The 25,108-nt window shown below is 39.1% G+C and overlaps 1 protein-coding gene across 2 annotated transcripts; it reads left to right on the forward strand.

Moving 5' to 3' along the window:
* Positions 1-70: 70 nt before the first annotated feature.
* On the forward strand, positions 71-22,242 carry tasorb (transcription activation suppressor b). 2 transcript variants are annotated; one of them, XM_038271516.1, is made up of 23 exons: positions 71-534; positions 2,137-2,282; positions 2,401-2,493; positions 3,269-3,341; positions 3,525-3,616; positions 3,703-3,837; positions 3,919-4,043; positions 4,153-4,184; positions 4,865-4,970; positions 5,117-5,220; positions 5,326-5,435; positions 6,299-6,371; positions 6,502-6,576; positions 8,085-8,903; positions 9,317-9,627; positions 9,709-9,811; positions 13,378-14,216; positions 15,398-15,520; positions 15,894-16,053; positions 17,545-17,653; positions 18,169-18,347; positions 20,214-20,348; positions 20,466-22,242. In XM_038271516.1, exons 1-23 carry the CDS (start codon positions 231-233, stop codon positions 21,713-21,715), a joined length of 5,496 nt encoding a protein of 1,831 aa, XP_038127444.1. In that variant the 5' UTR covers positions 71-230; the 3' UTR covers positions 21,716-22,242. The 2 variants fall into 2 exon arrangements, with proteins under 2 accessions (XP_038127444.1, XP_038127443.1); XM_038271515.1 differs by having other exon boundaries at positions 72-534; positions 20,463-22,242.
* Positions 22,243-25,108: the final 2,866 nt, after the last annotated feature.

The following is a 25,108-nucleotide window of genomic DNA, read 5'->3' on the forward strand; positions in this document are numbered from 1 at the left end:
CCTTCCAGTCACGCCTCTGGAGAGGTCCCTTCTTGCAACACTCCCTCTCGCCGCTAGGGGGTGTAGATTTCCTAGCATGTAAACAGTGACGGCAACGTTTTGCAGTGGTGGAGAAGAACGTGAACGTCATTTTTACAATGGCGGAGGCTGGGTGAAGAGGACAGTGTGTGGAAAGCGGCGCCGTAATCGTCCGAGCTACAACGCCTTTACCCAGCGCACGGTGCCTCAAAATGGCCCTGAACCCCAAGGCTGCAGGAAAGGCGGACTCAGAATGCGCAGAGACGGGAGACCCGCTCCCGAGGGGCGGCGAAGCGGACAAGAATTCAGCCGCCACTTTGGCCACAGCCAACCAAAATGGCGAACAGCCTGGATGCAGAGACGGTGTAATGCCCGAACAAGAAGCCCCAGAACGGCGGAGGAGCTTGCTGGCGGACGCCCGGTGCTCCAGCAGGTCTCCCCTGTCTGCTCAGAGATCGAGCGAGGAGTTGCCACGGAAGAATTTCCAGATTCCGAGGAAGACGAGAGAACGGAAAGGTGTTGCCATGTCGCTGCTATTTTCAACAGAGCCTGCCCTGCTTTCATAATTCTAACTCCTGAATGCCGCTAGCCTGCTAGCTAGCAACTCTGTTCCGACGGTTTATTTACATTAACTAAAACGATTCGCCGACTTATTTAGTTCATATTAGATTACACACACTGTATATAGACGGGCTGGTGTACCGCTGTTTGCAGACATAACGCTAGCATCGGTTGGTAAGGCTCAGATTACCAGCGGGCAGCAGTGTTGCGCCTGGAAGTTAAACGTTTGTGGACTGACCAGCTGAAGACTAATGTCTGAGTTGTGCATCTTCTCCATGAACCGTAGCCCCCTTGGTTGTCTGCTGCAGCGCGAACGCCATCACTAAAATACATGTGGGTGTCTGTTTGACCTCACTGAAGGGCATGGCTTAATCCCCCCCTCATGTGTCGACCCAAAACTTGTTATCAAACTGCCCAGAATCACCCCAACCCACTTCCCACAGCATCCCTGTGTGTGTTGATCTAAACAGGACCTGTCTAAGCCCCTCATCCTGCTCTGACATGTGGAAGTCCCTCAGTAAAGTGAACCTTTCTTCAAGCATAAGCAAATATAAAGACAAACGTCTAGAAGAAATCTTACAGATCAGTCATTTTTAAACTGCTGAGCTTGAATGATTTCTTTCCTTGAAATGTACAACCATTTAAATTCTAGAGCTCAGATGCAAATTGCTGTCCTCTGTTGCCCTGTCTTTATCTTTTCCTATTTACTCAAGGCTTTCTACTACCTACAGCACATAGGTAGAGATATTGGGGCAACTGGCAATGTCACCTGTTTGCAGGCATATAAATAATTAGGGCTGAAACGATAAGATTAATCAATTGTTTAAAAAATAATCCTCAACTAATTTAGTGATCAATTTATCGTTAACTGGAGTACAGAGACTCTAAAACATGCCTTAAGCTGACAGAGCGACCCACTTAGAGCGGTGACTATATCAAAACATTTTGCATTTAAGATTAATAGTTTTCGTCTGTCAATGTGCTCTATCCAGAATTCCTCAAGTGGAAAAGTTTTAGTTTTCGTAAAAATCTTCTTTTGCTATCCGATTATTACTTGCTTAGTAAAATAATCGACAGATTGATCAATTTGCTATATAATCGTCAGTTGCAGCCCTATCTGGAATGATTTCTTTTTACTGTGAATCAGATTATATTAGAGGGATTATTCTGGGACCAAATTTACTTTTATATTAGGGATGATATTTATCAAAAACTCAAACTAGATTGTGACTTTAGCTGCTATCAGTACAGAATAATATATATTTAAATTTACATTTTTTTAAATTTCCTACACTTTTATGTTGATGTCGTGCACATCAGAGCTCGATATAGAATCACTGTCCTGGAGTGGATTTAATAACTGGTGTGCTACTACATGTTAAATGCAATACTTTCCATGCAAATGGGTTGCTTACTACATCAGATATCTGTACCGTCTTTAGATCTGTGATGCTGAAAATAAGAGAGAATAATACGGACATCTGTTTTTGGCTTCTGCTATGTTCGTCTTGTGTGTTGGTATTTAAGCACGCTTCACCTGTGAACGTCTGTGTCCAGGTCTCTACCAGTTTTTGCCCCCCGAAAGCCGGGAGTTTGAGGAGCTTGTGAAGATAATTTCCTCCTTTTACTTGGATGCTTCATCACGCGGAAGCTTCTCCTACTGTAAGGCCAGGCTGATTCACAACGAGCTGCTGGAGAAGGAGGTTGGTCCAATCGGTCGTCCTTTAAAGACTGGAAATCACAGCATACCTATGCTGTCTGTCATCTTGGTTCAGATTGCAAAAACTAACTGAACTTTTTGCCCTATTTTGTTGTTGCCAGTTTATTGAGAAGCGGCGAGAAATGAAGCAGGAGGGGCGGACCGAACAAGAGCTTTCTGAATCGTACTGCTTCCTTTTTCCAGATAAATCCAAGGTTAGTTTGCTTTGAAACATCCATGGTTTTCAAAGTTAAAATAAATGGTATTTGTTTCTGGGCACCTACTGAATCATAACTCTTACAATTTGTTTCTTTTGTGACGTAAAAATTCTCAGTATTAACAGATTTTGAAACCTTTTTTTTTTTTTCGTCACTGGAATTAGTTAACTTTTTTAAACTCGTCCTAGCTTCTTCTGCTTAGTAACTAACTTCTTGTAAGTCTTAATAATGTTCCTTTTTTTTCAAGTTTTTTTCTCTTATGAGAAATATACAATGAAAATTCATTCTTTCTGGGTATGTGTTTTTTGCTAAAGTAGTCATTAAAAGCTAAAATGTTATTGCCAATTACCAACAGTCCTGTCATTTAGACCTTTCCACAAACTCAAAAGAAATCATACCTAAAACTGACCAGTTTTTGTCCCTTTGGATAATTAAAATAAAAAATATTCTTGCTACATTTGTCTACCATCAGGTCTTTCAGCACACGACGCATTAAACAAATTTCAATAGTTGACTTAAAATCTGTTACTAACCATTATGGATAAATAATGAGCATAGAAACTCCTACAGTTGGTAACTTAATGGCAGAAGCAACCGACTTGCATTCCAGCAACAAAGAAATATGCACCCAAATTAGATTTCATTTCCTATAGTTATATGAAGTGTAAGTTTTTAAGTTCACACTCTGAAGTTATTTTACATAAGTCATAAAGTCTTGAATTAAAATCCTTATGGTGAATATTTTCTGTTTTGTTTTGCTTTATTCATTCAGCTCCAGTGGATCTGTGAGAAAGGCTTGTCATTAGGACACTGCAGGATCACAACATTAGGAAATCCATCAATGGGTAATTTGTCCTCTTTTCTTATGGTTTGACAGAAAATGTGTTTAAATACTTGTGATGTTTAAATAACTTACCATCTGCAGTCTGAACTCAGATCTTCCAGCAGTAATACAATTGAAAAAAGCATATCTGTTCTTTCTAAAGCAACGTGCTGTAACTTAAGGCCTCTTTTTTGTTCCTTTGTAGGTGTTTATCTCTCAAAATACTCTGATTTATTACAAATAAATCCCTTTGAAGTGGGTTCGTTTGGAGATATGATCATCTTTAAGGTCATGAGGGTAAGGCTCTTAACTGTTTTCTTGCTGTATTTATTCACTGCAACTTTCCTGGGAATTATAGCCAGTTGTGATGTTTTGCTTCTTAGGGACGAGTAAAGCACATCCACGAGAACATGCCTAAGAACGCCATCGAACCTTCACCAAAGTTCGACTGTCACTTGTCCAAAAGTGCCAGCAGGGTCACATCTTTGCTGTCATATAGAGCTTTTGAGCTCACGCAGGTAACTAACAGGTCATATTTACACGCCCCTTTTTCTGCGTGGATTTCCTTAAGCTAACGTACAGTTGGGTGTGTTTTGCAGCAATATTTCTTCGAGTTTGCGTTTGACGAGATCAAAGCGCGGCCCCGGCATGTATGCCCCTACGCTGTGGTTTCCTTTCAGTACAAAGGCAAGGAGGTGGCAGCATCCCCTATGACTGCACACAGGTACCTTATCCTGCAGGAAACTGTCACTTGGTGAACATGTCAAGTAAGCTTGCATGGCCAGTTTGGTATCTGTCGCTATATATAAACATTTAGTTTCTCTTTTAAACAGGTTCAATGCCATTTCCCCTGAAGGAAGTACAGGTAAATGGTTTTATGTACTCCTTATTCACTGTGCCTGTAGTTAACTTTTCAACAGTACAACAGTTTTGGATCTAAATCCTAGTTTTGATTAACGCTGAAACATGTGGCTTACAAAGGTAATCTCAGATTTTTTTTCCTTACCAAATCTGATTTGTTTTCTCACTCATCTTCCTTAATAAAAATAACAAAAACAAACGACATATGTTGTTTTCTAAAACCAGCTTTATTTTTTTTAATCATCTCCTCTGGGAGGTGACATTAATTCAAACAGGCAACAAAATTTAAGCTGTGTAACATGCTTATAAAGTAATAATGTTTTACAACAAACAATAAAAATACATCAAACTAAACGTTTGCAGCCAGTGGTATCACACAGTTAGCTAGTTTATGAGTACACATCGAACAACAAAAGTTAATGAAGTGATGTCACTCTGAGCCCACGGATTGGATTAGTGTAAAAAAAAATCCAGATTTTCCAAAACTTAAATCTTTATAAACAAAAAATGTTATTCACTTATTTTTGGTGATGAATTGCCCAGCCCTAGTTTTAATAACTTCTGAACTTTCTTTTAGTATTCAGTGCAAACCTACCCATCAGTGTGCTTCATAATCACGTTTATCCACAGCTACATGATAGTGTTTTGTATTTTTTTCCACTGAAAGTGTTGATGTTTTTACAGGGAAGAGTTGCTACACGGTGTGGAGCGGTCCACTGGTGAACAAGGGTCAGGAGTTATTCCCTGTCTGTTTGCGTTCCTTTTCACGCCCCTACCTCCCTTTCAAGATGCAAGTATTCCTTTTGTCTGTTAATTATTATTGAATTCTTTTCACTGAACTTTTAACTCTGACATGTGAGAGGAAGATTGATTAGGCGCGATATGAAGGTATGAGAAGTCTGTTACCGGCTGCTGAATGGTTACTCTCCTCTGCAGGCGTGAGAAGTTAGAGATGAATCAAGGCATGCAGCTGGATCAGGTGAAGAGGAAGATCCCCCCCTTTTTATTTTCCTGGGACACCTACAGCATATCACGGGAAGGTCGGCACAAACGGCATCTATTGTAAAACTAGATGAGCTTCATATGGACAGAGGTATCTTTGGTTTGTGCCACAAATATCCACATGTATATTACTTTGTCTGCAGTGATGAAGTGTGGGATGTCCTGCAGCCTGTTTGAGGTGGTGGAGGGAAAGGGTAAAGCAACCAGCGGCAGCCTGACAGCACTGATCAACAAACTGGAGAGGGACCGAATGGTGAGACTTTCATCTGGAACCCAAGCTTTTATAATGACTATCAGAATATCATCAGCACCATACAAAAACAAAATTAATGCAGAAAGTGGTGGATACACTAAATCTACTAATCACTAATCTGATCAATGAATAATCCATCCCTAAGGCTTCTGCATTGAGCTGTAGCTGAAGGAGGACCACATAATCTTAGATGTTTTCAGCTTCAGGGAGGTGAATGGATTTTATTAGAAATAAATACAAGTCCCTCGTTTTTAAGGGTTTGACCAACTTTTTTTAGTACGTTTTTTTCTATCTTATGAAGGAGGAAAGACTGTAGTTTAAATGTACAAATATCTCTGTTTAACCCCTAAAGAAAGATGTTGCTGTGAATATTTAAACTATCCAAAGAGTGCAGGGATATTTTGAATGCGGAACAAAGGCCAGAGCTTTGTCTGTTTCTGACTGGACTGTCTTTTAAAAAGATTTTTTCTTTGATGAATATTGCTTGTTTTGTCTTTTCCTTTAAAAATAGCATATATTAAAAAAATGCAGTCAATGTTGTTTTCCTTCATGGTCAATTCTTGTTCTTTTTTACATGTTAGATTAATAACTGTTGGGTTTTTAGGTACTTTTTAAAGACCTTTAAAAGATCATTTGGAATCAGCCAAACTGGACAAATGAAGTGAGCTTTCCAAGAAAGCTTACTGGTGCGTCCCTAAAATGACCTTCTGATAACCAATGATCCGACATAAAGAATTTATGCACCCCCTGGGTACATGTAAAAGGCTATACAAATGAAGATGATTTTGCTAATTGTTTGATATATTAAAGCTGTAAGAAAACAGGCTTTGTTGTGTCTAATGAAAGGATTTTCTCATTCCCAGGTACTAGTGAAGTCCTTGTTTGACAAGGGTTTCCTCTTCCTGCTGTCCTCAGCTCAGATGATTGACTCAAAAGGTGCTGCAAAGATTTCTCGTTCTCCCTTTCTTTACTCTTTCTAATGAATCTCTTTCTGTGTGAGTCGGACCACCTACTTGTTGCCTTTGGTGAAGGTTCAGCTCTAAAAAGGTGGCTGTTTGTTTTCCAGAGCGGCGGGGGCGGATGGAGAAGAAGCTTCAAGCATTATTCATCTTTCAGGAGTCGAGGATGGTTGTCAAGCACTGTGAGTAAAAATCTCGCTGCATTGTTTTACTGACTGAGTCAAGGAACACCTGCATTTTTCATTAAACCTGCAACAAAACTTAGTTTTTTTGTTTTTAGAAGATATTGTTCCAAAAAAGTTATGAGATAAATGTCTTCAACTGAATAAAAAAGAAATACTGTTGTCTATTATTTTTGTGATTTCAATTAAAAAGTGTTTTAATACAGAAATATTCTACTCTAATGATTTCCTTGAACTGTGCAGTATAAGCACTCAGTGCTTCATTTGGCCTCATTTTGCATTAATAAATGCAACCTGGGGATCAGATTATGGTTCTTCTAGGGCATAAAGGAATCACAGGTAGCAGGAATCTATGGCCTTTGGATCATAGAGATCAACCCCAGTGATTTGGTCATTAAACAGTATTTGTGCTGCAGGAGGGGTGAGCAGTGGTCTAGACCTGGTCAAAAATAAAATCAGCATCTTGGCTCAGCAGAAGGAAGCTTGAACAGTTTTAACCTGTCCTGTTAGATGGCTGTGCTGACCTATTTAATAAAACTGTGGAATGTAATGAGACATTTTGTGCAGAACTATGTATTCTTTTTAATTAGCAGAGGAAGCTGTATGTTTCATTTTGTAATCTGTGTCAGCGGCCTTAGATTTTGTATAAAGGCGGGTGATTCCTTGTTTCTGTTATATGCTACCTGTGAGGAGAGGTCTCTTTAGGTTTTTCTCTTTTTACTTCCCCACGTCTTTCTCATCACAGGTCTGCCGTAGGCTGTGATGTGTATACAAGAATGTGATAACTTTATGCTAGTTGCACATTCACTAACGCCATTGTGAACTGTTCCTCGAATGCAGCTTGCCTTCAAATAAACTTAGAGATTAGATTGAATTTCCTGTACTTTATTTGAACAGTCTTACTCTTTTGATAATTAAATATCCATAACGGGAATTCGGCCCCTGTTTTAGGAAATAAAGCATTAGTCTTATTTAGCAAGAAAAAGATGATTGTTCTTCATTCACGCTGTTTATTAAGCCTTGCCTTGGAGAACAGATACAGTCTTTGTTAAAATTGTTCTTACAAGACAAAATGAAAAACCTAAGTGGGGTCATGGAAAGCGACAAAAAGAAGATACTTCCAAATATTCCTGGAACACCGACTATAAAATGAGAATTTCTCCCAAAGTGGAGTTTATTTAACAATACTCTGAAGGCTGCAGATATCCCTGTTTCTTGTGCATCTTTTTATTCCGCCTAACTAAAGCTTCCAGCTTCTTTTGGTTAAAACACAACATTTTTGTTCTAAAATCTTTGTTTAAGTAATATATAACATGTTCCCTGAAACTCAGAAGCTAGTTCAAAAAAAAAAAAAAAAAATGAAATCAAGTGTGTCACTTTAATGAATCTATTTCTTTTCCTTTTTCAGTGTTAACCTTCTCTTAGTGGAAAGCCCTTTTTGTGTGTAGCTGCTAAAGCTGAATCAGCTATAGAATCTAACATGCGTCTCATTTATTTATTTTTTTTAGCTGCCAGAGTGTCGGAGCCAGAGCCCCAGGCAACTTTCCTGACCTCCATGGAGCCTTTTATTCCTGCACTACACTATGCCTTGTTTAAGCTGCGTCTGAAGCCAGGCAAGGACCTGAGTCTTGGTGTGGAACGCCAATCCGCAGACTATCTAACGCGTATGGAGTCTGGAACGGTGCGACCTTTTATTCTGCCTGACTACAGAAACAGTTTTGATGAAAGGGCAAGCCCTATTTCGGTGCCTAGACCCAAATTTAATATGGACGCTGTGTTACGGTCGTACGTTCACAACTCTGCAAACTACGTTTTACCTCTGGGCAAGGCACGGGACATAATGGAACGAATAAGGAGCCCCGCCCCCGTACCTCCACCCGCATCAGTTCCTGTTTGTGCTCCTCTTTCTGTGCCAATGGAATACAGCCCTGTTTCTGACTGGGGGGGCTCGGACAGAGGATCGGACCGAGCAGAAAGAGTCTCCCTGGAGAGGCTTGGCCAGGAGAAGGCACCTCCTGAAACCAGCAAACGTAGGCCAGACACGACGCATTCAAATGGTGCTCAACTGCAACCCAAACCCCACGGCGAGCCCCAGCCTTCGAAGTCGGAGCTGTCCCAGAACGAGTACGACCAGGACAAGATGAAACAGCTGCTTAAGCTGATCCAGCTACATAAGAAAACCCTGGTTCAGGATCCAGGGAGGGATCTAGGGGAGGATGGAAGCTGGGATGCCAACAGTCTAAAAAGGAAATTCGAAGGGGACGGCGAAGGAGGAATGAACAAACACCAACGCACTGATCATCTTAGTAACTGGGAACCAAGTAGAGGTGAGACCAGAGAATGCTACCTATTTAAATTAATGTAATTAGTTAATTTCTGTTTTTTTTTTTTGGGCCAGGAATTTAATGCATTCTGCTTCCAAAGTCTGTGAGGTGTGAATGTGTGAAGATTGTGTTTGCATTTTGCACATTCTGATTAGTTCTGAGTCACTGAAATCTCAACAACCTTCTCTCTCCTTTTAAAGCTTGATGAATACTAGAAATTCAGCAGTCCTTTGCTGCTTTTTTACCACTTAGATTAGATTTTTATTCTATCATTAAACTTAGAAAAAGTGCATCACTGTATAAGCTCTTTATGTGTTCTACACTAACTTTTTCTACAAAGTAGAGATAAAAAAAACAAAGCTTTCTCATGATTCGGGCTAAGTCCAGTAAGAAGTTTTGGTTGTTTGTTCTTTTAGTGGGCCAGAAAGACGAAAACACAGCCGAGGCTGGACAGGGGGACAGCCTAACGGCAGTAATGGAGACCATCGGCCTCTATGACACGGACCTGAGAAATCGCAGCAGCGCTGACGCCTCAACAGCCAACGAGACTCAGCGCCTGCTCAAAATCCTCCTGGCCACACTCAACAAAGCCATGGCTCAGAGCTCCATGCCCGTGCCGCCGAGTCAGGGCGAATCCTCGACTAGTTCAGGAATTATAGAGTCCATCCTTTCCAAATCAGCTGCTGCCATGCAAATTGAAGCAGCTCCGCAAACAAACTACACAGCGGTGAGCTTTGATCGTTTCATTCGTACTGTTTTTCTGTTGCCACACGTTTTGTAGACTTAAAACGGGCTGTTTTCTGTTCAGGAGGACATGGACTGTAGCCCAGGGAGTCCGCTGGGCATGGGCTCGCCGCCACAGGCAGCACAGCCCTCAGACGTCATATCTGAGAATCATCCTGTCAATGAAGGTAATTCAAGGATTGTCCTGAAAGACTTCTGATTTCAGCTTTAATTGTCCTCTTTTTTTTTTTAGTTTAGTTTAGTTTTTACCAAACAAAATAAATGTATCACAGTCTTAAAATAACCTGAAATTGTGTGTGAGAATCCACACTTAATTTATCAGATACAAATGTTGATTATAGTTGATCTTATATTTGTTATTCATCAAAGCTTTCTAGAAACCTCAGATATGCAATGAGGATGTTATCTGCTATTTGAATAAAGAAGACCACCATGCATCCTCTATATATGCTGGTTGTACATCTGTTCGGTTATCCTGGGAACAGACACTTCTGCTTGATAAAGGAAAGGGAGTATTTACTTTAAAACGTGGTCAGGATCCTGGAGACGGAGAAGAGGGGGAGTAGAGACATGCATCCTTCATATTAGGGAGTTCAGGCTATATAGTTCAGGTTATATCTGCTGAACTCTTTGCTGCAAGTAAAAAGGCGAGGCAGGTGTTTTTCATTTGAAATTTAACCAATAATAAGAAACTATTGAAAAAAGTTGTTTTTGTGCTGCCAAGCCAGATTTAGGATTTAATGTCCAGATGGTAAATTTAAGATTTTATAAAGCATCTTTTAAAGCACAGATCCTGCCTCGCTGTTCAAAAGGGAAACTAAAGACATTAAAAATCAACAGATGCAGAAAGTTCAGCAAAATAGATTTTAGAAATGTGGCTTTTTGTTGTTTTTTTTTAATAATAATACATTTTTAAAAAAACAGTGAAGCCTACAGTAGTGCAACTGAAGGTGCAGGACTTTCAGAGCCCTGGTGCTACTGCTGTGGAGAAGTCCAAATTTTGTACACATAATTAAAGAATCTTAAAAAAAAAAAAAAAACTTGAAAATATATATTACTTTGGATTTGGAGGAGCTGTGGAAAGTCTGAAGTCGTTTTTATTTTTGCTGTGACCTAAATAGAAGATTGATGATGGTCAGAAGCACACAACCCTGCCAGAAGGAATTTATAATGCAATATTCAAACTATCTCACTAATAAAATCTGCCTATTCTTCATTTAAAGCAGAAGTCGGAAACCTTACCAATCCAAATAGCCATCTTTTTTCTCACTTCTACTATATTCATTTTATTTTATTGTGGGCAAAAATTGACCTTCAGGAAAATCTATTAAGTGAACACACCCTACATAAAATACTCTTGTTTTATGGTTAGTTAAAAATCGTATTATAATAATAATATTTGATCTCTATTCCAGTCAAATATTCTGCATTTCACTCACCCATTAGGAAGCAGGGAACAGCTTACATAGAGCAGTCGGAGGCAGCCTCCTCCGGATGCACGCTCTGCTGTAACCACTAGACCACAACTCTCTGCTTCAATTAATACTGTATTTAATTTTACACATAAAAATATCCTCATTTTCTCAGGAGCAGCGTGAAAAAAGTTCCATTAATTTAAGGAATTAATTTCAGGCAGAAAAAAACCTGTTTGTAGCCTGTCAGAACTAACAGTTTTAGTACTTCTGTATATAAAAAAAATGCTACTCAGAGCTGGAGAGGAATTACAGTGTTTTGCTGCTCCATAGCTACAAGTTGCAAACTATCGACTTTTTGCCTTATTCAGCACCAGCTCCAATAGTCTGTATGTTAGATGATTTAAAAAATGTTTCCAAGGAGCTGTTCCTGCTGTTATCCACTGGCTAATAAGATGTGGGTCAGTTGTCCTCATGCCTTTTTTGTCATCTACTTGTATTGCTCTCTGGTGGACTAATATTACTTGAGCAAGCTTTTTAACATCCCACACCACAAAATAAGTAATTAAAGTCAATATGATTTGAGCTGATATCATATCGGGTCAATACATACAGTGCCATATTGGTATTGATAAGGAAAATAGTTGAATTGGGACATCCCTACTGTATGTAAATCCACTCTTTTGGTGGTTTTATACCTATACAACAAGTTATAAATTGGTTTGAATCTGACTGGATCTTTGCTAGAGGAGAAAAGCTCACATCAGAGCAAGACGCCTCAGATTTTAGCTTTCCAAGACCCACAGTTCAGTAGGGCCTCACGAAATCTGATTTATTTTTTCTCAAATTCAGTTTTTTTTTTTTTCCAAATTCCACATTTTTATCATTCTGTATTACACTTTTTTAATTTTTTTCTTAATTACATGTTTTCATTTCAACATTAACCAGTAAAAGTATATAAAACTGAAAATTAACAAATGATTAGCCACAACACTGACTTTCCTTTTCCAAAATAAAATGCATTGCTGTGTTTCAGCAGAACATTACGTGTGTTTTGCAAGGTGCTAACATGTCCTTTATAGACCGAAAAACATTCTTTATGTGCAAGACCAAACTTCACTTGAGTAATTCCGAATTGAATGTAACGTCTCATACACAAACAAAATACCTCAAACATTGAATGACTCACAAATATATTGAAATAGTATGACACCTAAAAATAGTATGACCTTTACATTCAAAAACGTTTTAAATAACTTATTTAATTGTGTGCTCAAATTACCAACAACAATGTTCAGAGCACTGCAATCGCGAGCATCAGTTTTTTCGTCGACTACCATATATATTTTTTCCTTGCAATTTCTTCTGGACGGCCTCCATTTGGGTTTGACTGAAGCTGCTTGCATGTTCTGGCAATGCACCCATTTGCTTGAAGTACTTAATCAAAAAAAGGACAAAGCTTTCTCGTTTTTTTTTTTTTTTTAAAGGAATGTCTTATTCCACACACAAAATCTTCAATAAACCCCCGCTTCGCTTCCACTGATGTTGAATGCTCAAGAGTTTGCAGGCACTTTAAGACAAATTCACATAATTTTCCATGTGACCAAAACATCTGTCAGAAATCAAGGCAGACAGCAGCACTAAAGGCCAATTTATGCTTCTGACGCATAGCCTCTACAACCGTCATCGCACACCTCAAAAAAATCCTGCCTACGCGTCGGACGGTCGCAAACCCGCGCAGACCTCAACTACGATGAAAAGTTGATCGAGGTGGTTAGGAAGTACAACCACTTGTACAATGCCTCAGACAAATTATATTTATAAATATGTCCTCAATAATGTCTAGCAACTCATTTTGTTTGATTTGAGAGCCACTGATATCCTGCAGACTCCGCAATAAAAAAAAAAGTTTGCGAGTTCTTGGAATAGGCCCCCCCCCCATGTTATGTTGTATTAATTATATAAATATAGAAAAATATTTGTCCTATTTTTCTCCTTGCATCTCTTGTTGGCATTCTTGGTCACCTTTCTGAAGATTAGATTTATTTTTTATTATCCAAAAATTAAGAAATAGCCATATTGTCCAGCCCTGGCTCTAAGTCACAACTTAAAAAATTTGTCCCCCGCTGGTTTTGATCGGAGAAAGCTTTGCTGTTAATAAGCTAAACATCTTGAGTTCCAAGAACTGAAGTCCAGTTTCGTTATTCAAACTTTCTTGAATTTGTCCAAGCTAAAATCAACATGGACTACTCCTGTGTCTTCTTGTTTGTTTGAGGTAAACGGGGCATCAGCGTGACAGTTTCCTCTCTGCTCTCCTCCAGAAAAAGCTCAGCCACTTGTTGAAGCCAAACCGGAGCCTGAGCCTGAGCCTGCACCAACGGCAGAAACCAACCAAGAGGCGAAGACGCCTGCTGCTATAGAAGTGAAAAATCCTGCTGCGCCAATGGTCGGAGATGAGGTTCCCTTCCAGCCCTCCATCAGCCTGGACACCATTTTGAACCAGGAGATCCGCAGCCTCACGTCGGACATTAAAAACATCATGCAGACTCAGCGCATTAGCTATACCTCACAGCTCCCCCAAAGGCTGTCTCTACGTCACTGCTGGCAGCCCAGCAGCTACTTCTCACACTATGTTGTTCCCTTCGTCCCCCCTGTACCCGTCGAGGGGCATGTCCAAGCACTATGTGAAAAGATGGACAGGTTGATCCCAGCTCGACCTGCTTCTCCCAAGGTCACCTCTCCACCTCCCCCTGTGACATCTAGCCTTGGAACCCCAACCGCTGCACCCAAGCAGTTTTCCAAAATGAAAACAGAGCCCTCTGTTATGAAGAACTCCACATTCTCAGATGGTGTTAAAAAGAGCTGCAGCAGCAGTGAGACGTCTGTCAAGGTTAAAACAGAAGCTCCAGCACTGGGGGGAGGAGGGCTTTATTCCCCCTCTCATGCCACATCAGACTCACCAGAATTGAGCTCCCATTCGGCTGGTGCTGCTCCTGAAGGCGGGTCAAACCTGCTCGCAGGGAGCCTCATTGGGCAGCTGAAACCGGAGCTTTTCACCAGTCTGGTGGAAATCTTCAAAGACGTCACGAAGAATACGGTTAAATTTTACATCTACTCTGGAGAAGAAGGCGAGGACAGCACTGTCTGCAAGGAGATTAAGGTAGAATCTGAAACTTTCCACCAATGACCTTCAGTTTTCATTACTATAACAATTGGACATCAGGCTTCTTTCTGCCAATTTCCTGTTTGTCCTGTAGAAAATGTAAAAATACTTGTCCGGATATTGACCCGATAAGATATTGGCACGAATCATAGCTGCTTATATTATAATGTAAAATGTTAGAAAATGCTTGTCAAGTAATATTTCATAAACAGGGAACACAGGTCAACAGTCAATGGTATGAAAACAACTGACCCATGTAAAATTAACCAATAATTTGCAGACATTTTGAACAGAAGAAACATGTTTCCATTAGCATGAAAATATCAGAGATTTTAGATGCCGGCCAACAAAACCCAATATGTATTTTTGAGGTAATATATCTATAATATCTTATATTAATATTGGATCAGGACATTCCTTGAAACACCAAAGCATGAGTAAACCTAAATCATATATTCCTCAAACTGAATATGAATGAAAATGCACCTACTGGGGTGTTTACAGAGTGAAATAGGGCACTCCTTGCTCAGTTTCATTATAATAAAAGGAAAAAATCTAATTTTCAGTAAACAGCAGTTCAACATCTTCAAAACTTTTAGTTAATAACTTATTAAAAATGTTCCTGGTGTGGTATCTTCATATAGCTCTCTTCCTTCAGTCGAAGTGTTTAAGAGCTGAGGGGTTAAAGTAGTTTATAACATGAAACAGCTGTTAGGCTAAGGACTTTCCTACAGAATTGCTTTTATGCTTCTTTTTGAAATGTTACTCAGCTTTGTGTTGGATGTAATCATTTAGGTTCTAAATTTGCTGTATTCCATTGGTTACATCAAAAAGAAGGGTCCTAAATCTACCACTAGTCTCATGAGAATGAATGATTAGTTTTTTTTCTCTCTTGAATATAAAAACGGTTGTGACTAATTAAATATACTTTATTTGCAGTCCTCATTAATTACTGCCATTTTTACACATTCATGTATTCAAATTTAATCTGAAAAGCCTCCACTGCTGTCTGCACACACAGATGTTTACAAATGAAGTGCAAATGTGCAAAACACGTCCCGTTTCAATGCATGGTTTTCCTTTTGTATCTGTCACTCAACCTTGGAAACGTAGTAGAAGAGGACACAGTCGTTTGCCTTTCCGTTTCTAACAATGTACCTTTCCTGTCTGTCTAAAAGGAGTACCTGAAAAGTCTAGGCAACAGTGAATGCAGCCCGCAGACATTTCTGGAAAATAGTGGAAGTTTGGATAAGCTCCTCATCATCATCAGGAATGAAGACATCGCTGCACATGTGCACAAGGTGATGTAGCTACTCCTGGTCCTCTGTAGCCCTGTTTGTTTTTATATTTGCACTTTTCTCTTTTTGACTATTGAGCCGATGTAACAAATACATTTCACCACTGTGAGATCAATAAAGTCAATCAATCAATGAAAGTTAACATGCAGTAAAAAGTGCTGTTTGTCTAGCGTCCTGAAAACCTTTTTTTGAGTAAACCACTCGGTTTTCCTGGGGCCTGGCTAACTTCAGCCCAGCTAATATTCTTCATCTGTAACTTTGTGTGTCTGTTCATATTTCCTTGTAAAGCTTTTAATAACAGTTTCATTATAGATGTGTTATTATTATTTTATAAGATGCTAAACATGAAGTAATAAAGTTTCTTTTCGTGCTGCAGATTCCAGCTCTGGTTTCCCTAAAAAAGTTGCCCTCAGTGAGCTTTGCTGGAGTTGACTCCCTGGACGACGTGAAGAACCACACATACAACGAACTGTTTGTGTCGGGAGGCTTCATGGTGTCTGATGAATTTGTCCTTAACCCTGATCTCATCACACAGGGTGGGTTTTACTCTTTATTCCAGTAATAAATAAGCTGAACCCAAGCCACAAAAATGTTTATATATTTTTTTGTTGTTTAAATTTGCACTCCATTATGTGTATACTGCAACAACTATCCAGAAATAAAGAAAATCTTAAATTAAGGGTTTTTACCCTTAATTTGAGCAGGTAAATAAGATAATTTGCCAATGGAATGAGTATTTTTACTCTTAAAATACGATAATTAGATAAAATGCACTTGAAATAAGACAATGCGAATGATTTTTCTTATTTTAAATGTAAATTGTCTTATTTTATTGGCAGTGTCTCATTTACCACCTCAATTCAAGATAAAATGCACATATTTTAAGAAAAAATGACTTAGATTTCTAATTTTTGCAGTGTGACATGTCTACCACTGTCATTTTCATTATTTGTCTGTATAGTAAGCTTCATTGGAATACAGTTCCATCTAATTGTTGGATCAGAGCTTTAACTGCAGTCATTTTGGGCTTTTTGAGGTGAATTTAGACTAATTCAAACCTGCAGGTTTTGGCTGTGTGAGGTTTACCCACAAAGCTTAGCTTCTAATCTCATCCATTTTTATTAGAAATAGACTTTGTTTATTGGCACCATTTTTGTAAACGTGAGTAATTGCTTTTTATGTTTTTGGAAATGTGACATGATTTTATCGGTAGGTAATTTTTCCCTGGCTGATTTGTTTTTAGTCAGTTTGCTATGAGGCAAATATAAATTGTTAATTGAGGTCACATGACACACCAGCCACACAAATACAATGATACTTTGACATTGAATATTTCTATTTGTGCACAAAAGGCAGGTTGTGTATCTTTGCAAAGCCTGAAAAACAAATACCTCTGACATTATTCATAATGAGTATCTGCTGCATTCTTATGATGAAGCTCATTATATTCAGATTAGCATGAATACAAGTTACCTGTTATCATTTGGAAGAAACGAGATGGAGGCGTTCTAACCTGCTTGGCAGTTTAAATTATGATGGATTTTATCAGCTTTTCCATCTTAGATGAAGAAAAAAGATTTGTAGTTGTTCAGCTCAAAGGTCTCCCACTTCACTGCCCTGTTTTTCTTACAACTTTAGGTCTAAACTTTTAAGAAAGGTTTGTATATCAGGTGTTTATGTTTCGTTTTACCTAGCCTGATTTTGATATAGTTTTGTATCATTCATTTGCTTTTTGGTGCAAAGGAAGCAGGATGAATAAGACCTTATGTAATCCTGCTATTCTTAAGAATGGGTCCGAAAAAAACCTCAACAGGGTAGTTTGCTAATCAAGGTAATATCTTCATTATCTGCACTTGGATTATCTTAAAAGAAAAAAAACTCCAATCCTAAGATTAAACAGACAGACCTACGATTTTGAAAGTACTGTATTAAATCTATATTTAAAACCAATGAATTTCTTTTTTGTTTTATGTTTGTTTTTGTTTTTTTTACATGTGCACATCCTGATGTCTTGTTTGTGTCTGTAGATCGTTTACAAGGGCTGCTGAAGTTCTTGGAGGACCAGAGCACTCCTGAACATCCCTGGCAGTGGAAGGTCCACTGCAAGTCCCAGAAGAAGCTTAAAGAACTGGGCAGGTCAGTATGGGAGCAGATCTACTGTGATGTCTGTGTTAAGATCATAATACTCAGCCTCAATCATTTATTAGTTCATTTTTAGTTGGCAGGGGAAAAAAAGGTGAAACATTGAAAAGTTGAATATAAACAGAGTGAAAGAACAAAAAAATATAATTTGCATTTTCATCTAAATAAACCAACCAACCCCCAAACTTTACCTTTCACTTTTTGAGGAATGTGTTTTTTTAAAAGCAGTTTAACTTTTCGCAGGTTTTGTTATTGCTCTTAAGAACGTACAATTTTCCTCAATTTCACACATTTTTAAAACAACTTTTAGACCAAGTTCAGAAGCATATTGTTTGTACCTTAAACATGGTTTCAGCACATTAAACATCTAATCTTTAAAGTTTTGGGTCATGTGTAATTATAATCCAGTTAATAAAAGCATGGTGTTCTCCTTTTTTAATGCTACTGATTACACTTTGATCTGGGTTTATATATCTCATCATTGTTGATTCTGATTGTCTCTCTTTAAGGTTAAATGCCAACGCTATGGGGCTGCTGAACCTTTTGACTGCTTACCAGAAAAAGCACCTGGTGGAGTTTCTCCCGTATCACGAGTGTGACACCCAATCACGCCAGGCTCCAGATCTGGAATGCCTGATCAAGCTTCAAGCTCAAAACACACAACAACGGCACCTTATTTTCCTCACAGGTACTTAATCATGAGCTGCTTCTAGTAGGGCTGGGCGATATAGAAAAAAAGCTTATCGATAAAAAAAAATGCATATTGATCGATATCGATAATTATTGAAAAGATTTGAAACCATATTTTATGTGCAGCTCTGCCTGGACTTTTTATAATATTGCTAAATGATTGAATTTTAATAAAAAACACTTCGACTTCGAATTAAATCTTTATTTAACCAACTTTTTTGACCATAACAGAATTGTTTTAAAGAAAAATAACTTAAGAGACCTGAGTTATGTTATTAAATACTGACAAAGAATAAACTTAAGTGACCAGAAAAGTGACCAAAATAAATATAACAAATAAATAAATGCCCCCCCACCGCCGCCCCCGTTTCCTGCTTTAACCTGAGTTATTACTTTGAAGTTTCTGGCCCCTCAGCATTTTTATCTCAATTGTTAGAACTACGTGGGAAACTGCCCAGAACTGAAAATATATATATATTTTCCCGAAGATTCCTCGGAGGAGAGCCGCGTCGGGGCCTACACAGCTCGTAATCCTGCGGCTGTGAGCGGCTGAGATGATAAAAAAAAAGTTGGTTTCGTTATCAGACTGGTTTTCACTGGTTCCCGACACATTTTCCAGATGACTGTGGTTTGTTTTTGGTCCGACTTGCCATGACCGAAATACTGCCAGACTGCCGAACTACAAAAACCTTTCTTTGGAATAATTTCCTCCGCCTCCCCTTGCTGCACAGCTTCATGTGCTCTGTGTTGTGGTTTGAGAGGGCGGCGGTTGGTGACGTCGTGCCTGGGTCCGCGATTGTGATTGGTTGGGAGGAAGCAGTGACTAGCATAAACCTACATGCTAGGCTACAATGAGAAGGAAGGAAAACTGCGTTTCTTTTTTATCGAACTTTTATCGACCCTCTTTTTTTCTATTGCGCCACACGTCTATCGATCGATATATATCGTTATTGAATTATCGCCCAGCCCTAGCTTCTAGTCACCTTTTTTTTTTTTTTTTTGTGAAGATGCGCATATAGAAACCAGCTACTTATCCTTTTATCCACAAAATGGACTCAATTGACCCTAAAACACTATTTTGTGTTTAAAGGAAATAATCATTATTTGGTGGATTGGTGTTACAAAAGAAAATATTAAGTATAGTTTCTTTTGTTGTAGTATAGTGATGACTAGGCTGCCTGCCTCTGTACTTTATGTCCTAAAAGACATACTTTGAACGACGGTGTTTTACTGAGGTATTCCAAGTTTAAAGCTGTGAAAATACCCGTGGAATCGTTCAAAATGCTGGTCAGCAGTTAGAAAGGTTTTACTGCTGTAACCCTGGAACAAACTACATGTTTGATATTTATAATCGTTTTTTTAATTCAGATTATTTTAGTCTTTGCTGTTGACATGGTGATGGCATCAGTGATGCAACATCTTATTCGGCTCCTGTTCAGGAAGACTGAACAAAAACCAAAGGCACATATTCATGATTTGGACATTAGATAAAAACAGATCTGTTGTTTGGTGGGTAGTGACGCAATGACAAGGTAGCTGCTGCCTGGAGGGTTCAGGTTATCACCGTTTTATGTATAGCAGTGAGGTTGGCCACTGATTTTTCCAGGACAGGGAGGGGCTGCTGCTCAGAAAGCAGAATTCAGGGGGAATTATTCAGACATGCACATATAAAGCAAAAATACCCCTTTGGACAGGATTTTAAAGAAGGGATAGAATAACATTGTTTAAAGCATATTGTGATGAAAGGCCTATTTGTTGCATCTCTAGTTTTAACCTTATTTATAGTTTTAGATTTAAAATACTGAATCAAGATGACTTTTACTGTAACTAAACCTAAATGTTTTGTTCTTCCTTTTTTTAACAGAGAGACCGTTTGAAATGTTCCTGCACTACTCTAGAAATGGAATAGTGATCGCGAGCATTGACGACGTTATGACTGGTTTTCACAGCCTGATTGGATCCATTAATCAGAATGAGCTTCCTACACCACCTTCCACTGGTGAGTATCTACGGGAACATTAGGCACAAAAAAAATTATACTTTTCCTCATTTGTTTTCATTCTCTCACCCCTTTATGTCCCCCCACCCCCTCTGCCCTCATCTGTTCTCCCAGTAGTGAATGATGAGTGTGTGGAGGCAGAGGACATGTCATTAGATTCTGATGATGGCGAGCCAGCAACCTTGACAGATCCTCTAGATCAGGTTCAGGCTAAGAAGAATAACCCTGAGCTGCTGCTGCCTTCGGAGAAGGAGGACTTTCGCCCCCCTCTCCCAGACCTGCAGGCCACCCCTGAAAGAACATCAACCCTGACTGAATGCAGCGCTCTTAAAACGGCCATCTCCCATTTCAAAGCCACCAACCAGCTCGGATTAGCCTGCTCAGACATTGGCAGCTTGTCTCCAGGAGGTTTTCCTGTAAATACCCACCAGAGTTTTCTGTGCCCTTCAGCCTCCTGGTCGTCCTACAGCGGCTCTTCCAGCTATGTTGCGTCTCCGGCGTATCCCGCCTCACCCTGCAGCAGCACGCAGGAACAAGAACACCGCCCCTCAACCACCACGGCTCCTGTGGTTCCAACTCCACCCGTCATTGCTGCAGTGGGACCTTTAGCAAACCTGGCTTCTCTTCCCTTAGAAGTCAAAGCTCCACCTCCTCCTCCCTTTATGATGCAGGGGCAGACATACGGGGCAGACGCTGGAGGAGCTGTATCAGCCGGAGCCTCTCCGCTCATCAGCGCCTTACCTTACAAAGACCATAGTGACTCCTCCCAACCCGGATACATTGGGATTGCTTCTAAAGGTGCCAGTGGGGCCCCCACACTGCAAGACAGGACACTCAGTGGAGCTGGGGAAAGTGCTTGGGGCGTGAAGGAGACGAGCACTTGTGAGACTGCTTGCAGCCAGGGTGCAGTGACGTCTAAGTCAATGGAGCCAATTGGTGTCCCCAAAACAGGTGAAATCCCTGTGGGCAGCACCCCTGGCACCCAGGGGAGCAGGACTCAGGGGAATGGTGCTGAAAGCCTAGGAACTTCAGTTGGTATTCCCCCAGTGGCCACCAGAGGGGGGTCTGTACCCAGACCTAAGCTGCCTACACATCCAGTGGGAGGTTTGGGTTATGGGAGCATAGGTGGCGTTCCCGGGCATATGGACCATTGGCCAGCGCGGGGGACTTTGGTTCCTGGTTCTTTAGGGGGCTTCAGAGGCAGAGGAGCCCCTCCGGTAGGACTCTGGCCTCGGGCCGGTCGAGGACAGGAACTTGGGGATGGGACTGGAGGTGGACCCTGTTCCTGGGTTTACCCAGCAGGTCGGGGCAGGCCACAGAATTACTACACAGACTACACATACTCTCATAACTACGCCCCTGAATAGACAATCATCGCAGTGAAAGGGGCAATGCAAGCAGCATACACCAGAGACAGAACTGGCTGAATGTACATATTTCCTTGTCATAAAAGCATTGATTTAAAACGGTAATTATTAATTTTGGTTTTTCTACATTAATAAAAGTAGATACGGGCAGTGCCGGGTGTCCTACTGTCGTAAAAACTCTCTGTACACTCTTTCCGTGTGATGTATTTGAAACCCTGTTCAAACCACTATATTTATATTTGCCAACAAATGTTTATGGCCTTCCAGCTTCTCAGAATTGACCACACTATTTCTGTTTGTTCCGGTTTGGAAACGGTTTTGTGAACAAATGGGGAAACAGCTGATATTTTTTTAAGGAAAAACAAAACAAAGTGAATGAAATTTCACTTTGCTGTTTTTTTTTTTTGTTTGTTTTGTTTTTTATTTTACATATTTGTCCAAGATTCTATTAAAAATAAAACATTTCAAATCTTGTTTGTGTGATGGGCTTGACAGTGTCAATCAAACCATTAAAAAAAGAAATACCACTTGTCTCATCGTTATTTCACTCAATAGTTAAATTTGTACAACTCAATACTGTAAAATATGTTTTTTTTTTTATGCAAAACATCAAAGAGAATTGTAGATCAGAGGTACCCTGTGCTATGCATAGGGATTTGGATAAAGCTTTTGCAAATAAAGCAACCTTTTGAATACAAAGGAAAGCATTTAAAAAGCACTACAGCAAATCTATATCCTCCTGCAGTGTGAGCTGCATGTTGAGCAGTTTGTTGAAAGTGCAGCACTTAAATGCTTTGAGACTCCATGCTGACTGCTTTTGGCTCACCAGCTCTATCACTATTGAAGAGTAATTAGAATAGCTGGTCTGTCCAGTGAGGGGTTTATTCTGCTCACTCTTGTAGTATCGCATGCAAAGAAACACCAGAGGGCGCTCTCCCTTGATGTTAAAAGCATCCTCCACCCTTTTTCTGGCAGAGCTTTTTCAATACCAGGATAATTATAACCAAGAAAATCAAATTTTCAAACCATTAGGCCGCTGCTGGTTAGATCCATCACCCACACAAACATGCATTTTAACTGCATCTTTCTCTGCATTTTGAAAAAGGCTTTTTAGGCCTTGGAAAGCCTATAACTATTTAAGTGACTGAGCATTACATACATTTAAATAATGAGCTTAGAATAAACTGAATTATGCATTTGTTTTTTTGCTCTTGTGAAAATGAATCTGTAAAAATCCACAAAATTTAATTGACAAAAAAATAAATTAATATTGCAAAAACTTAATGGACTTCAAAGATTATGTTCCCTCCATTAGTCACCCTATATATTTGTTGAATTGGGCATATTCAATGAAGAGTATAAAACTGGCAAATTATTTAACAGGCTGGATGTGATAGAAAATATTTGCTTTTTATGAGTTTAAATTACAAAGGGGGGGGAAATAATTATAAAGAGATCATTGCATTTTTAATAGTCCTCAGGTTAATTTGAGAACATTCTACAATGAATCTGAGGAAATACATTATCTGGATAATTTATAATAAATTCACAGATCAAATTTCTTTAGTCATGGGGCAAATAAGATTTTTCATGCAAATGTTTTTATTTTTTGTAAAATCTGTATACAGTTATATAAGAAATTATCAAACCAACAATGTTTTTTAGGTTTGTTAATCTGCAAAACCAGCTATCTAATCTAAATACCATAATGTTGGTGAAGCTCTTTTTATTGATGGAGAAGAGTCCGTGAGAGTGAAGCAGAGGAACCTGAGAGATGCTATTATGCCGTGCAGAGATAACACTTCATTATAATTCTCATACACTTCTTCATTAACCGAAGTACTCAAGAGTCTTTAGTGCATTTTCTCAGGCACTTAAAAATATATTTCAGGTGCTTTACTGAAACTCTTCTATTTTTTTTTCACAAAATGTGTTACATGACACAATGGCTGAATTTTACTCCCTATGATGACCCATACCTCTCCCACTCTCCCTTATGCTTATTAGTTGTAGTGGTTAAATTATTCAACAAATAAGTAGGACAGTGCTTTAGGAGGCTGCTCCTTCATTAGTCATCATTTATTCTCTGTGCTACAGAAAATAAAAAAGAGCCGCCTTAGTGATTTCATCTGTTTGTATATCTTAAATGTTTCAGTTCACTAAAATGATTTTAAGGTCAGAAAAAGATGACATGAGAAACTACTGCAAGCCGTTTTGAAATAAATTTGTTAATTTGCCTGAAACCAGATCTGATAGAATGGAGTAATTTATATAGATGGCCCACACTCTCCTTTATAGTATTGCTCTAATTCATCAGCATTAATGGCTTTTAGCTTCAATGGCCTGCTTCACCGAAGGCTATACTATCTCAGCCAGTTTTAGGTGCTGACTTTGATTAGGTCCAATCCGAAAAATGTATGCTGTAATGATTTAGTTATTATTATGTTGTTATTGTTTTTTTTTTTTTTACCAGCTATTGACAGGGTGGTGTAGGACAGATTATTGTCTTACTACATTAATATAATTTATCTAAAGCTCCCAAACTTATGGTTGGACATTTAGGCAAAAATAAAATGAATGATTCCATTAAGTCATCCTGGTCTAATCACACCTCTAAATTAGACTCTCTTTATCTAAAATGATGTGTTCATTTCCCATTAGGTATAGCATTATACTGTATGTGCTTTTGTCAGTTAATCCTTAAAATATTTTAAAATATTTCCCAAAGTCATGGGGACCATCAAGATCTTTCTTGAAAAGTACCATACAGGCTCTTATATTGTCTTTGCTCAGCAGTATGTTTTTATTTTTCATATGGATGCTGTTTTTATCAAGTCTCCCAGGTTCTTGGTTCTTTTGTTATATTGCGGAAAAGCAGTCTGGTTGGCTCCACCTCTTTCTGATAGGTTGACCACTGTTTGTTTAGTTTGTGATTAATGACTTTAGGTTTGGTTTGCTTGGGTCCTAAATAGTTAGATTAACTTCATAACCCATTCATTCGCCCTTTTATTTGCCTGATTGGAACCATGCCTGGATAGAACTGAAACAAGATAATTTGGTAAATCAAACTTTATTCACATTTTAAAATGGGAGACTATTTATTTTTCCGATAGGCTATTTATACATCTAATTCCTTAATTAACAAAATAATAATTTAGAACCTTTTTGGTAGTTATTCAGGTTATTATTGGACAATATCAGCATTAGTTGGATGATTTGAAACTAAGAAGAAGAATAGAAACACAAAAAATCTTGGAGGCATCAAAAACGCTTTAACTGGCCTGTTTTTATTAATCTGTCTCTTATGGATAGAGGTTAGAAGTTCCTCCTCCTGTCTGCCTGCTTTTGTTTCCAGACCATCGCTTGTGGGAATCTCCGATCTCCCTGGCTGTA

Source organism: Cyprinodon tularosa, unplaced genomic scaffold, assembly GCF_016077235.1.
Source record: "Cyprinodon tularosa strain WSP-4 unplaced genomic scaffold, ASM1607723v1 ctg8, whole genome shotgun sequence".
Classification (NCBI taxonomy): Eukaryota; Metazoa; Chordata; class Actinopteri; order Cyprinodontiformes; family Cyprinodontidae; genus Cyprinodon; species Cyprinodon tularosa.